Source organism: Pseudochaenichthys georgianus, chromosome 14 (genome assembly GCF_902827115.2).
Source record: "Pseudochaenichthys georgianus chromosome 14, fPseGeo1.2, whole genome shotgun sequence".
In the NCBI taxonomy this organism is placed as follows: domain Eukaryota; kingdom Metazoa; phylum Chordata; class Actinopteri; order Perciformes; family Channichthyidae; genus Pseudochaenichthys; species Pseudochaenichthys georgianus.
The window spans coordinates 11,541,455-11,555,514 of NC_047516.1; the positions used below are offsets into that span (position 1 = coordinate 11,541,455).

Below are 14,060 nucleotides of genomic sequence, written 5' to 3' on the forward strand. Positions count from 1 at the left end.
ACTATAGGCCAATCTCAAAATTGCCAGTTCTGGCGAAGGTGCTCGAACGCCTAGTGAGTGAACAGGTAAAGGCGTTTTTATGTAAAAATGACATCCTGTCTAAACATCAGTCCGGCTTCAGAAAGCAACACAGCACCATCACTGCCACAATGAAAGTGGTGAATGACATTACTAGTATTTTAGATAATAAGCAGAGTTGTGCAGCTCTATTTATTGACCTTTCCAAAGCGTTTGACACCGAGTAAATAACATATTCATATATACTGGAGATTAAATTAAGAAATATGCACTATATAATGTGATCAATAATAATTTAAAACAAACTACGTATAACTACCACATTATAACTGAGTGAATGTAAAACTTCAGGAGTTTAAAAATAAAATACTTTTGAAATCTCATATGGGCCATCTGTTTTTAGATAAGAATAAATACAAAACTGTCAATCATCAAAGACTTATTTCACTTCAGGGTGATAGCAGCACAACCCACTCAGAGAAAATCAGGACATTCTGGTGAAGAGTTTCAAAATAAAAGATCTTTGAAATCTCTATTATATGAGCTGTCATCCCTCTGTTTTTAGATAAGAATAAAACAAAAAACCTCCAGTATAGAATACTTAGTTCACTCCAGGGTGATAGCATCATTCACCCTGTAGTGAAATAAGTATTTGATACTGGAGAGTTTTGGTTGTTCATATATATATATAATAGATATTTCAAAGGTCTTTTATTTTGAAGCTCTACATCAGAATGTCCTGATTTTCCTTCATGTGACAGGAAGGCCTTCCTTTTTTAACTGAAAAGCAAATTAATTCAATACTGAACTCAGCGTTTCACATGTGTGTGTGAGAGCATTTCACATGTGTGTGTGAGAGCGTTTCACATGTGTGTGTGAGAGCATTTCACATGTGTGTGTGAGAGCGTTTCACATGTGTGTGTGAGAGTGTTTCACATGTGTGTGAGAGCGTTTCATGTGTGTGTGAGAGCGTTTCATGTGTGTGTGAGAGAGTTTCATGTGTGTGTGAGAGCGTTTCATGTGTGTGTGAGAGAGTTTCATGTGTGTGTGAGAGCGTTTCATGTGTGTGTGTGTGTGTGTGTGTGTGTGTGTGTGTGAGATCGTTTCACATGTGTGTGTGAGAGAGTTTCATGTGTGTGTGTGAGAGCGTTTCATGTGTGTATGAGAGAGCGTTTCATGTGTGTGTGAGAGCGTTTCACGTGTGTGTGAGAGCATTTCACATGTGTGTGTGAGAGCATTTCATGTGTGTATGAGAGAGCGTTTCATGTGTGTGTGAGAGCGTTTCACGTGTGTGTGAGAGAGTTTCACATGTGTGTGTGTGTGAGAGCGTTTCATGTGTGTGTGAGAGCGTTTCACATGTGTGTGAGAGCGTTTCATGTGTGTGTGAGAGCGTTTCATGTGTGTGTGAGAGCGTTTCATGTGTGTGTGAGAGCGTTTCATGTGTGTGTGAGAGCGTTTCATGTGTGTGTGAATAACTTTGGATTTCATGTGTGTGTGAGAGTGTTTCACATGTGTGTGTGAGAGCGTTTCACATGTGTGTGTGAGAGTGTTTCACATGTGTGTGAGAGCGTTTCATGTGTGTGTGAGAGCGTTTCATGTGTGTGTGAGAGAGTTTCATGTGTGTGTGAGAGCGTTTCATGTGTGTGTGAGAGAGTTTCACATGTGTGTGTGAGAGCGTTTCATGTGTGTGTGTGTGTGTGTGTGAGATCGTTTCACATGTGTGTGTGACAGCGTTTCATGTGTGTGTGTGAGAGCATTTCATGTGTGTATGAGAGAGCGTTTCATGTGTGTGTGAGAGCGTTTCACGTGTGTGTGAGAGCATTTCACATGTGTGTGTGAGAGCATTTCATGTGTGTATGAGAGAGCGTTTCATGTGTGTGTGAGAGCGTTTCACGTGTGTGTGAGAGCATTTCACATGTGTGTGTAGTGCTGCGTACCTGGACTCACATTCAGGTTCAGGTCCGGACTCAAGTCCAGAGGTTCAGGTTCAGGTCCGGACTTATAAGTCCGGACCTGAACCCATGTCTTGTGTCAAGTTGTGTGAGTAACTAAAGTGAACTTATTGTGAGCTAATTATCAATTGAAAATTAACTCATAATCAACTCAAATTAAAACTCGTCAGGTTTATTGTGCTCCCTTCCAACTTGTGTCTACATTTCTCTACAAAGTACAAATGTAAAAAAAACACTTTTTGCCACTTAGTCTATAAATGACTTATGACAGCAACTACAGTGAACTACTACAAAGTTCAAACATGTATTTCATTTACCAAACTAAAGTAACCAAACAGTCCCTGAGCTGACTGAGCCTAAATCCCTAAAACGTTGCTGAAAGGTAGAGTGTAGAGTAGACTATACGCATTACACTGTTACACACCTACTATACAGTATACACTGTAGTGGCTGTACAGTCAGAGTGTACTGTACTGTCTGTACACCATGTCTTTTCTACAACTCTACATGTGTACATTATACAGTACATACTACAAACATAGTGATGTACATACATACTGTTAGAAATTAAAATCAATGTTGATATGGCGTAATTTTGAATTAAATACACTATTTAATTTAAATCAATTTTATTCTGAAAAAAACGGAAGTTCACACTATTAACTTAATACTTTTATTCTGAAAATTATTCACTTCCGGTTAGCATTAGCATGTGGCGAAATGCTACGTTTTCAAACCGTGAATCGAAGGTGAAATGACATGTGATGGTGTACACTGAGCACACTGGGATTAGCACTCATTTATTGTCGCTGAATAACGTTTATCAGGGAATGTTTAAATAACCACAGACACCAGAATATACATAAATGCTAGTTTTTTTGCGAGTCCAAGTACCGGTTCCCGACGTTCCGGTTTTAACCGGACTTGAACCGAAACTTTTTACAAGTCCAGTACCGGTTCGGCTTGCCGGTACGCAGCACTATGTGTGTGTGTGTGAGAGCGTTTCATGTGTGTGTGTGGGAGATCGTTTCACATGTGTGTGAGAGCGTTTCATGTGTGTGTGAGAGCGTTTCATGTGTGTGTGAGAGCGTTTCATGTGTGTGAGAGCGTTTCATGTGTGTGTGAGAGCGTTTCATGTGTGTGTGTGAGAGTGTTTCACATGTAAATGTGAATAACTTTGGATTTCATGTGTGTGTGAGAGTGTTTCATGTGTGTGTGAGAGTGTTTCATGTGTGTGTGAGAGTGTTTCACGTGTGTGTGAGAGTGTTTCACAAGTGTATGTGAACGGTATTTCTGAATAATGTCCCTAACGGCCCCTCATACTCATATAGGGTTCTTGCTTATGACAGAAACATGAAGGCTTACCAGTCTTGGAAGTAATCAACATCACTTTATGTTCGATGTTGGATTGACTTAATTAATCAAGAAGGTTGTGTTTCATTGTCAGTTTGTATCTGTATTATGCAATACTACTGGCATGCTTTACATACATATTGGTGAAAGTGTGTGCATTTGCCAAGGTATAACCATAGAGGGTATAACCCATTAAATGTTGTAGTACATCTGAATCACATTTTCCACTAGGGCATTTGGCCTTGGTGGAGGTGGCCTTGTAGTTAGTTTAAAGTCCCTTTCATACACAGTTCTCTCTGCTTTGATATATGTACAATTTTACCAGTCTTCCAAGCATTTTAAGTGTAGCATAAATAATACTAAAGCTAACTGTTTTCATGGACTTTACTATACAAACCTCAGTGACTAGGGAGAGTCCCATTATGCAGCAGGTACTGCAGATAGCCAACAGAACCAGCTCACGTCTGTAGCCTCGGCGCAGGGCAGGGAACAAATCCGTCAGTGACGTCATCAGACACTCCAGACCAACAAACTGGAAGAAAGCAGTGTGAGTCAGACCTTTGTTTATTAATTAAATCCTACATTTATTTATTCAGAGAGGTTTGGCGGGTACCTGACTGTCCAATCCGAGCATAATGATCATGAGGAAGAAACACACCGACCACACCTGAGGCATGGGCATCATGGCTACAGCACGTGGGTAAACAATGAATGCCAACCCTGGACCTACACACACATCATGTCACAACATATAACAGAAACATAAATCAAAGGCAATGGGCAAAAATGTTGCTTAGATGTATTTTCATATAATACATTTAGAGCAATACCAAAGAATTACATTACGATGATGATTGCACATGGCATTTCATCCAGTAGTTGAGAGCCAGTGTTGTAGTCAAGTCACCAATTCACGAGTCCAAGTCACCCTCGAGTCACCACTCTTCGAGTCCGAGTCCAAGTCCGAGTCACCAAGGGAGAGTTGTAGTCGAGTCCGAGTCCAAGTCCGAGTCACCCAAGGAGTGTCCAAGTCGAGTCCGAGTCATCATTACCTGTGTTCGAGTCCGAGTCCGAGTCATCATTACCTATGTTCGAGTCCGAGTCCAATTCCGAGTCACTTAAGAAGAGTCCAAGTCAAGTCCGAGTCACAAGTCTTCATGTATTAATATTCGTGGATATATGTTTTGAAATGTAGCTGCTCCTCTACATTGCTGTTATCCTGTCTATTGAACTGCTGTGAAGCGAGTTTGGCTACAATTCTTGTAATAGGTGCTATACAAATATAAAGCTTATTTCTAATATTAATATTATTATTATATATAAATAAACTATATTTAAAATGAGTTACCTTTTAGAGAAGTGATTATATTTGTATGCCAATATTTTCCTATGGTAAAGTTTTCGTTTTGCACTTTTATTTTGATAGTAATAAGATCGGGACTCTTATTTTGAAGGAACTTTTACGGGTTAAATCAGTTTACCGATAAAGATTTATCCCCAGAAAGCACGTCATTCTGCATGTTAAGTAGCCATGTGCTTTCGTTATCGGCTGAATCTTTATTTATTGATTAGATCACGTTACTCCGATGATAGTGTTCAAGACAGCCTATATGTCGGAACTCGATCCTTAGAGTAATGTGTTACGGAGCCTTCTCTTCTATATTGTTTCCACATAACGAGCATTTTGCGCTGCTCTTTTCCAATGTGGAAGCAGAATGTGTGAAAGCATACAGCATGATGCGGGATGTGTCTGTAGACATATCTAGACTGGAATAGTGGGGCCCAGTACGCAGTGGTGTAGTGGAGATTTTTTTACTGGGGGGACGCTATTTTAATTAGCTCCAAACAATGCCACACAAGTGCGCACGCGCGCAGTGCACTCACAAAACGGGCAGACAGGTCCACAGAAACTACCGGTATGCTTAGTCCTACTTTAGTTACGGAGCGTCCACACTACAGCTCCAAAAATAGCTTGGAGCTGGGCGTGTCTGGAGCTTGGGGATTTTATTCAAGCAACACGCCAACAACCAATCACATGAATCTCCCGCCCCCGACATACAAAGCAAAACACCTACCAGTTTCCCCCACTGTCTCTGCCACCTCCCTCCATGCCTGGTTCCTCCGGTTTGTATCCCGGTAGGTGAAGAGGGTCTGGTCATACAAAACCGGGTGATTTGCTACGGCGATAGTTAGTTTCTCCTCCGACTTTTTTTGAAATATAGAAATGAACGGCGGGATATCTCTCCCAGCTTAGACGCGGTTTGATTGGCTAGCGCTTCAGCTGTCAGATTTTGGGAAACGGGATTTGATTGGCTGGCGCTGGCTACTCCGGCGTCCAGGCGACCAGAAGTTGAACAATGTTCAACTTCTGGTCGCCTGGGACGCCTGAGACGCCTCGCTCTGCTACCCACAATTCAGTTCGGCTACGTGACGTCACCCCATTGAAAGTGAATGGGCAGCTTGGAGCAGCTTGGAGCTTTCGACGCTGTCGACGCTGTAGTGTAGACGGGCCGTTACTGTACTGCAAAAAGCAGACGGCGCTGCGCTCAACACACACAGACTCTGAATCTGGACTTGAAATTATTCTGATTAGACCTAGCCTACATTGCAAATGAGCAGACAGCGCTGCTGCTACACACACACACACACACACACACACACACACACACACACACACACACACACACACACACACACACACACACACACACACACACACACACACACACACACACACACACACACACACACACACACACACACACACACACACACACACACACACACACACACACACACACACTTCTTGCTTCCTCCGCCACATCTCCTCCGTCCATACCTCTGGGACAGCTGAGTTTGAGCTAGCCAGGGGAACGTTGCTTTAACATTAACGTTAGTGCTAGCATTATTCACGTCTTCAGGCGGCTCTTCTGATGATGTAGTAGTAGCAGCTTCACTTGTAGCTTCGGTGCTGCTAGCCTCTTTCTTCTTGTGAATGATATTCTTTTTAGAAAATAAGTCAAGTAAAAAAATATCCTGCCATTATAGAGCTTTTTCGTGAGCGTTCTTGAGGGAAAGAGCTGCCGCAAAATCGGCGGGCGGTAAGCTGGCTGGGGCCGGTGTGTCACTGACACACCCCCAGCCCTCCGCGGGGTCACGAGCCTGATGACGAATCATACTTTTTTAAGGAAATCGTTTTTATTTCTTATTATAATTACTGTGAAATGTATTATGTTGTTGTCATTATTACAACAAATACACACTTGCAACTGATAACACTGGCAATGATTTTATATGTATTAGACTATTGAAAAAAAGATCATGCTCCAAATAAGTGGGGGTACGGCGTACCCCCGCGTCCAACGCCCACTACACCACTGCCAGTACGTGAACTCGCCATACAGGATAGAGGACATCAGACTCCAGAGAAAATGTGCTCGAGTCCGAGTCCAAGTCGGAGCGTCAATGTACGAGTCGAGTCCGAGTCATCGTGGGGGGGGGAATTCACAAGTCCGAGTCATCCTGTGCGAGAATTCACGAGTCCAAGTCCGAGTCGCGTCAATCAGTGCGCGAGTCCGAGTCGAGTCACGAGTCCCGAAAATCGGCACTCAAGTCCGACTCGAGTCCGAGTCCAGGACTCGAGTACTCCATCTCTGTTGAGAGCTATTTAAGAATGCCTCATCATCCAATGTTGTCAAAATAGGACAAACAGGAAACAACCCTTTATTACTTGCAATGTTCCAACATTGTCGTATTGGAGTCAAAAAAAAAGTTTACAGAATTAAATGTACAGTATGTCTTCGTTTTCATAGTCAATGAGTGAAAAGACTCACTTGCTTTTAAAAACCTCCCTTAGTTATAATCAAATTCAGCACAGGCTGGTTAAATATATAGAAAAGGGTTCTACGACAGATCATTTTGGTGTGTTATGTATTTGCAGCACAAACAAACAGCGTATAGCTTTTATAAATTAGCTGAATCTATTGGATTAATGGTCATTTTGGATTTTATATTAATGCAACTGCCAGCATTGATGCATTTGCAGGCTCTTTGTTGACATTTCTGGAGTTGTTTTCACCAAGTGGGAGGTATTGTGTGTGCCCAAACTTCCCAGTGTTCCAGAGCTACAAAGCCAGTCAAAGTAGCCAAGTTTCATCGAGAAAAACGGTGTATTAAGTATTTTGGAATTGACGTCTGATTTGTAATGCCGTTGAGCTGCAAATGTAACCTCTTCCGTTAGAAATGTGAGCAAATAAGACCTGTGTATGCAGTTATAGTTTGGAGAAGTTGTAAAAAAATGTAAGAACAAAAGATGACAAACGTAAGCCTCTTAGGTTAGAAAGATACAAGGATAAGGAAACGCTACATAAATTGGCACATTTTCCCACAAAGAGAGAGTTTAAGCAGGGAAGGTTTCTGGCAATTTAAACTATGAGCTCTGCCAACAAGGTGAGCAGTTAATGTAATATACCAGTTTTTCACTCTACTGCTCAATATCAAGTGAAATGAGAGAAGTCAGTACTTGCCTGATTGAGCTACTTCAGAAATATCCACTCCTTGCTCGTTGGTCATGAAACCCAAAATAGAGAAAATGGCGAAGCCTGACACAATGCTGGTGGCACTGTTCAGTAGACACAAGTAAAAACAGTCCCTGAAAAGAAAATGAGCACAGTTTTAAAAATGTGTAATGAGTAAAGATATTTGATACACAAGGATATTTAGAACATATTGGCATTGCAGCATTACATTGTGCTCAACTCTCTTTTGAAGTTAGATTGACGGTGTTCCTGCACAACCTAATTCCGAGTCATTATTAGAAGTTCTAGACTTACTTTTGGAAATGATGTCCTAAAGGGCTTTTACATGTACACACTTGGAAGTTGTACAGTCTATTTCTGCTGTTTTTGGTGTGGGGGTGTTATAATGTGTATTTATTGTATGCTGCTTGAACATAGTAAAGTATAATATATTTATTTTTCTATGGCTGGTCATTTCTGACCTGGAACACCAAACATAACGTTTGAATTAACCTATTAATATTCAGTTTAAGTGGTACTCCCTCTTTTTATATGTTCAAGTTCCACAGCGTGGCAGAATACATAAAGCCTAAAATCAGTCAGATTAATTATATTTATGACAAGAGAAAGTTGTGATTGGCCAACTTCGGGAACCTTAAACTGACACAAATCAAATACTTTTGCGGAAAAATTATATAAAGAACAAGAAACACTACATTTAAAAGAAAAATAATAATAATCATTTTGATAGGTCAGGCCATACTTGTAACAGTCGTTATTGAAGGTGTTGTAACTCCCAAGAGAAGTTAGGAATCCAAGGCCGATGGCATAGGAGAAGAATATCTGAGTTCCAGCATCCATCCACACCTGAATGCAAATGTATGTGTGAAAAATATATATATGTGTATGGTTATGACTCTGTGTAAAGAAAAGTGGTTCTGCTCTAAAGAGCACATGGGTTTACCTGGGGATCTGAGAGGCGGGAGATGTCAGGGTAGAGGTAGTAAATGATCCCGTCCATCGCCCCCGGGAGGGTGACACCACGGATGAGCAGAACAAACAGCATAATGAAGGGGAAGGTAGCTGTAAAGAAAGCCGCCTGAAGAGAAACAAAGACATGTATTGCCAGCTTGCACCAATATGTAATAGATCAGTCCATGAATCGACCAATCAATGAAACGACTGATTGTTTTAGCAGTTATTCAAGATTCAAGATTCAAGGCTTTTATTGTCATATGTATATACAGTAGCTGCAGTGTAGTTATGACTTATGGGAAAACAATAACTTCCACATATTAATTAACAGTAGCTTAAACATGCTAATTGGGTAACCTATATCTTTATTCTGTAGCATCAGATTTAACACCTTCATCATCTAATAGAAATAAATGTACAGTTGGATTACTGCTCTTAGCTGCAGCCACTGTATGTTTTATCCATGTGTGATACCTTACACTGGACACGGGTCAGATTAAAGTGAACCTGTGTATTAGACACACCAAGTCCTAACTACCAGGTATTGCATGACTTATGAAGACCACCAAGGCACATAGAGGGTTCCCTAAGCCTGTGATATTTACTCACCCACCGTTTGCCCTGATAACCATTTAAACGTACATTGTTTTAGACCACTTTCTTATCCCTTCTGTCGGCTAGAGCGGTACGCCTAACCTGTCTTGTTATTCATCCTTGTGGGAATCTGTATTGTCTATGTTTCTCCCCTAGACCTAACCATTATAACTACTAAACCTTAAACGTTACTTTAACCACAACTCAAATGTTACCCTTGAACAACTTGTATCCCTAAAATAAACTTGTCAGCTAATATCATTCAGCTAAATATCTCGAAAAGACGATTTGCATGCTCTATTAAGATGCCAAACTAAAGTGACTACAGCCAATAACCACTTCTAAGCTAAACACCCAGCTGAGATGTAAACAGTAAATAAGAGCCTGGATTAACTCTCAGTCTGGGACTTAGAGCAAAGCAAATATGTGGGTATAATGGCCGACAGATAGTAAGAGCAAATCTCTTAAGCTAAACATTTCTGTTGGACGTCAACAGTGTGGAGTATAATGGACTCCTCAGACCCTTCCTGTATTTCTAATCTTCTTAGATATCTGATAAACGAAGTTGCAGCCTTTGACCAAAACCCACCTCATAAAGTCTCATTTGTATTGCGCTACTTAGGGCCTGAAAATCACTCTTGTGTCTGCCTCCCTAATGGAACAAATAAGCCTTTTGTAGACCCTACCAGGAGTTAGTTTCCCCAGAAAAAAACAAAACATCTCCCTATTTCATAAGCTCACAGGGTCACCGGTCAAAGGGTCAATGGGCCATCGACTCCTCACCCCTAACTTTAATTAGCATTACTACGGTGGGTAATATAACTTGTAAAAAAGACTGCTGATGTAAAACACTGCTTTTAATACCCTATACATCTTGAACACATCAGGTAATACATGTGTCCATATACACTGAACAAAAATATAAATGCAACATTTGTTTTTGCTCCCATTTGTCATGAGATGAACTCAAAGATCTAAAACATTTTCTATATACACAAAATAACCATTTCTCTCAAATATTGTTCACAAATCTGAAAAAATCTGTGATAGTGAGCACTTCTCCTTTGCCGAGATAATCCATCCCACCTCACAGGTGTGGCATATCAAGATGCTGATTAGACAGCATGATTATTGCACGGGTGTGCCTTAGGCTGGCCACAATAAAAGGCCACTCTAAAATGTTCAGTTTTATCACAGCACAATGCCACAGATGTCGCAGGTTTTGAGGGAGCGTGCAATTGGCATGCTGACAGCAGGAATGTCCACCAGAACAATATTTGAGAGAAATGGTTATTTTGTGTATATAGAAAATGTTTTAGATCTTTGAGTTCATCTCATGAAAAATGGGAGCAAAAACAAAAGTGTTGCATTTATATTTTTGTTCAGTGTAATATAAGTCTCATGTGGTGGAACTCCAATTCATAAACTTAGTATATCAGTACAGCCTTCACTGTAAACAACCAAAACAGTACATGTTGTGAAGCCAGTGAGGGATACTGTCCATGTTTTTGTATTAGGTACTCCACTTTTTTTGTGGAAAAGGGTCTAAGTGAGTTAGAGTGAACTCAAATGTAGGTTAACAAATAATTGTTGCCTATTTACACTAGTATTTACAATGAATATATACAGTACATGATGTATATAACTGGAAGAATAGATTTGAATAATACTCTATCTTTAAAATAACTTTTTAAACATTTTGAAAACTAACAAAATCATTGAAACTTTATTTGGACCTGCATTTTTCTTCAAGAATGTTAACTGTTTGACCAGCTAACCTTTCCTGTTGACTTGATTCCTTTCCAAACGCAAAAGTAGCAGAGGACCCATGTCAGGATGAGACAAAAGACCAGTTCCCACCTCAAGCTACCGACGTCCTCAATACCACTGGAGATTTTCAAAACCCGGTGCCTGGACAGAGAAGGGGATTAATGCTGGGGGTTAGAGAGGTGGGAGTGGAGAGGGGGCACCAAAGGTTAATGTTAAAGCACTTTAATGGGATAGGGTGTCCTTCCAGTTGAGACAACGTGATAATAAACTCTCTATAGTGAGCTTGTAGTGGATGGAAAAAGATGCAGTGTATTATCTGTTGCTCTTCTAGGAGAAAACTTGATGCAGTGCCATGTTGGCTGCCCTGCATGCTATAACATTCTGCATGCTGGTACCATTGTTTCTCCCTGTCACTCCAGTGGTGGTAATATAAGGGGAGGGAATGCAATTCAATGTGTGAGTTCAGTTGACTTCATGCTTACTGCCAGAACTCCATAACAGGAAGAGTGGTATTCAGTCTTGATGCCATGCTGAGGCTCACATTGGGATGGGAGGGATCCAGACAAGACTCTGGGGAAACAAAACAATGAAAAAATCCACATTTTCAATATTGCATCAAACAGAGATAACAACATATTTTCATAAACGTTGCATTACTTCCATAAAGCAAAAAAAGAGAGATTCTTTTATGAGAAAGAAAATGTTCTATATTTGTGCTTGATATCCCTTGCGTTGCACATTACACAAACACTTTTCTTTTAACAATATTGCAGTGAAATCCGTAATCAAATAAGTATAAATTCACTTAAAATACATTATTCATACTCAATATCTATACAGGCTTCCGAAGCCCTCTCCAAAAGTTTGAAGACAGCGTACCTGTGTTCCACTCGTGTCCACATGTGGCCCAAGGCAAATCCGCACTGAATGATGAGAACAGGTAAAAGAACGCCCATGCAATGATGACAATATAAGAGGTTGCACTAAATAAAATGATTAAGTGACTGGCATAGCCCATGCCTGAAAAAAAGAAGGAGAAAAATACAAGAGTGAGTGAGGGAGTGTGGCATGCAGATAATAGTATCTTGTTGCACTCAACAACACTGTCTGTTCTGTACAGAGAGACCTGTGCAGAAAGTCAATAATAAGATCATTATTATGCAGAGATAAATGACAAAGAATCTGCTCCAAAAGTCATAATTATGAGATAAGAAAGTCGAAATAATGAGATAGAAAGTCATAATTATGAGATAAGAAAGTCGAAATAATGAGATAAAAACTCATAATTATGAGATAAGAAGTGCGCATGTGCTGCAGTGGCGCTGTCTTTAAAGGTCCCTTCATCACCTTGCTGCTCTCCACCATGCAAACAGCATCTATCTAGTCCTAAATAAGGTAACTATTACAGGTGACTTTTGTAAATGTTAGATGTTACATATAGCCTATATTGCAGCTAAACTACAACAATGCAGCATTGACATTACCTGTTATGAACTATAATATATATGCCTATAGTTTTGTGGTAATGTTCACGCCACTAATGACAATAGTCTAGGCATACTGCTGCTGTGAGTTGCTCTAACTCTAACCCGTGAACGTTACCACAAAACTATAGGCATATATATTATATATATTATATTCATAACAGGTAATGTCAAAGCTATAAACTGCATTGTTGTAGTGTAGCTGCAATATAGGCTATATGTAACATCTAACATTTACAAAAGTCACCTGTAATAGTTACCTTATTTAGGACTAGATGCCGTTTGCATGGTGGAGAGCAGCAAGGTGATGAAGGGACCTTTGAAGACAGCCCCACTGCAGCGCATGCGCACTTCTTATCTCATAATTATGACTTTTTATCTCATCATTATGACTTTATATCTCATAATTATGACTTTTTATCTCATTATTTCGACTTACTTATCTCATAATTATGACTTTTTATCTCATTATTATAACTTTTTATCTCATAATTTCGACTTTCTTATCTCATAATTATGACTTTTTATCTCATTATTTCGACTTTTTTATCTCATAATTATGACTTTTCATGGGGATTTTATTTTTTTCAAGTGGCGGAAATGGGCTTCCATACATGGCCAAAAGGATACACTTTGTGCGTAATTACGCGCACTGTTCACATCCAAAATATCCGGTGAAGAATATGACGAGACACTTGACGAACACGAACACATTTGCACAGGAAATTCTACTGAAAATAAGATATGTTAAGACATTACCTTGGAAAAGCGGACACATCTTTCTCCAGCATGTTATACTCCCCTGGCTAGTGTATTGTCCTAAAGCAGTCTCAAGGAAGAATAACGGGATTCCGCATGTAAACATGAACAAGAAGTATGGGATGAAGAACACGCCTGCGAAAAAGAAAATTGCCTTTACTTCTTTATGCAGCGATGGGTAGATACAATTAGAAAATAGTTAAAGAATCCTCCTAGATTTACATTTTCTCAAACTGAGAGCAACAGCTGTGTGAAAAGTAACTCACCTCCGCCGTTCCTGTAGCATAAGTAGGGAAACCTCCATACATTGCCAGGGCCGATGATCGCACCCATCACAGTCAGGAAAAACTCGGCTTTGTTTCTCCAATTACCCCGTCCCTCATTATCTATAGACGTCTGTGGGTGTCCGTTTGGCACCAACACTGTGTGGATGCTATTTGTTCCGTTCATGGCCATCTTTCGTCCTTTAACTCACTTAACCGTACGTTTCTCAAAGACCATCTGCAGTGTAAGTAACTCCTAAACCCACATGCGAGTTTGGGCGTTCTTGCCAAATAACTCTGACACTTAGTGTTTCCGCCTGAACTGCGTGAAGTGATGTGATGCTCATGTAAAGTTGACGATGTGTTGTGGAATGA

At 40.2% G+C, this 14,060-nt stretch overlaps 1 protein-coding gene across 1 annotated transcript in view; it reads right to left on the reverse strand.

The window, feature by feature from the left end:
* Positions 1 to 14,060, reverse strand: part of LOC117458912 (sodium- and chloride-dependent GABA transporter 2-like) — a 36,488-nt gene extending 22,428 nt beyond the window's left edge. The window contains exons 1-10 of the mRNA XM_034099650.2: positions 13,689 to 14,060; positions 13,423 to 13,557; positions 12,059 to 12,199; positions 11,662 to 11,749; positions 11,188 to 11,320; positions 8,805 to 8,939; positions 8,604 to 8,707; positions 7,850 to 7,974; positions 3,937 to 4,049; positions 3,721 to 3,855 (exon numbers count right to left, since the gene is read on the reverse strand). Of these exons, the coding sequence (XP_033955541.1) occupies positions 3,721 to 3,855; positions 3,937 to 4,049; positions 7,850 to 7,974; positions 8,604 to 8,707; positions 8,805 to 8,939; positions 11,188 to 11,320; positions 11,662 to 11,749; positions 12,059 to 12,199; positions 13,423 to 13,557; positions 13,689 to 13,878 (1,299 nt within the window). The 5' untranslated portion in view covers positions 13,879 to 14,060. The remainder of the gene's footprint in view (positions 1 to 3,720; positions 3,856 to 3,936; positions 4,050 to 7,849; positions 7,975 to 8,603; positions 8,708 to 8,804; positions 8,940 to 11,187; positions 11,321 to 11,661; positions 11,750 to 12,058; positions 12,200 to 13,422; positions 13,558 to 13,688) is intronic.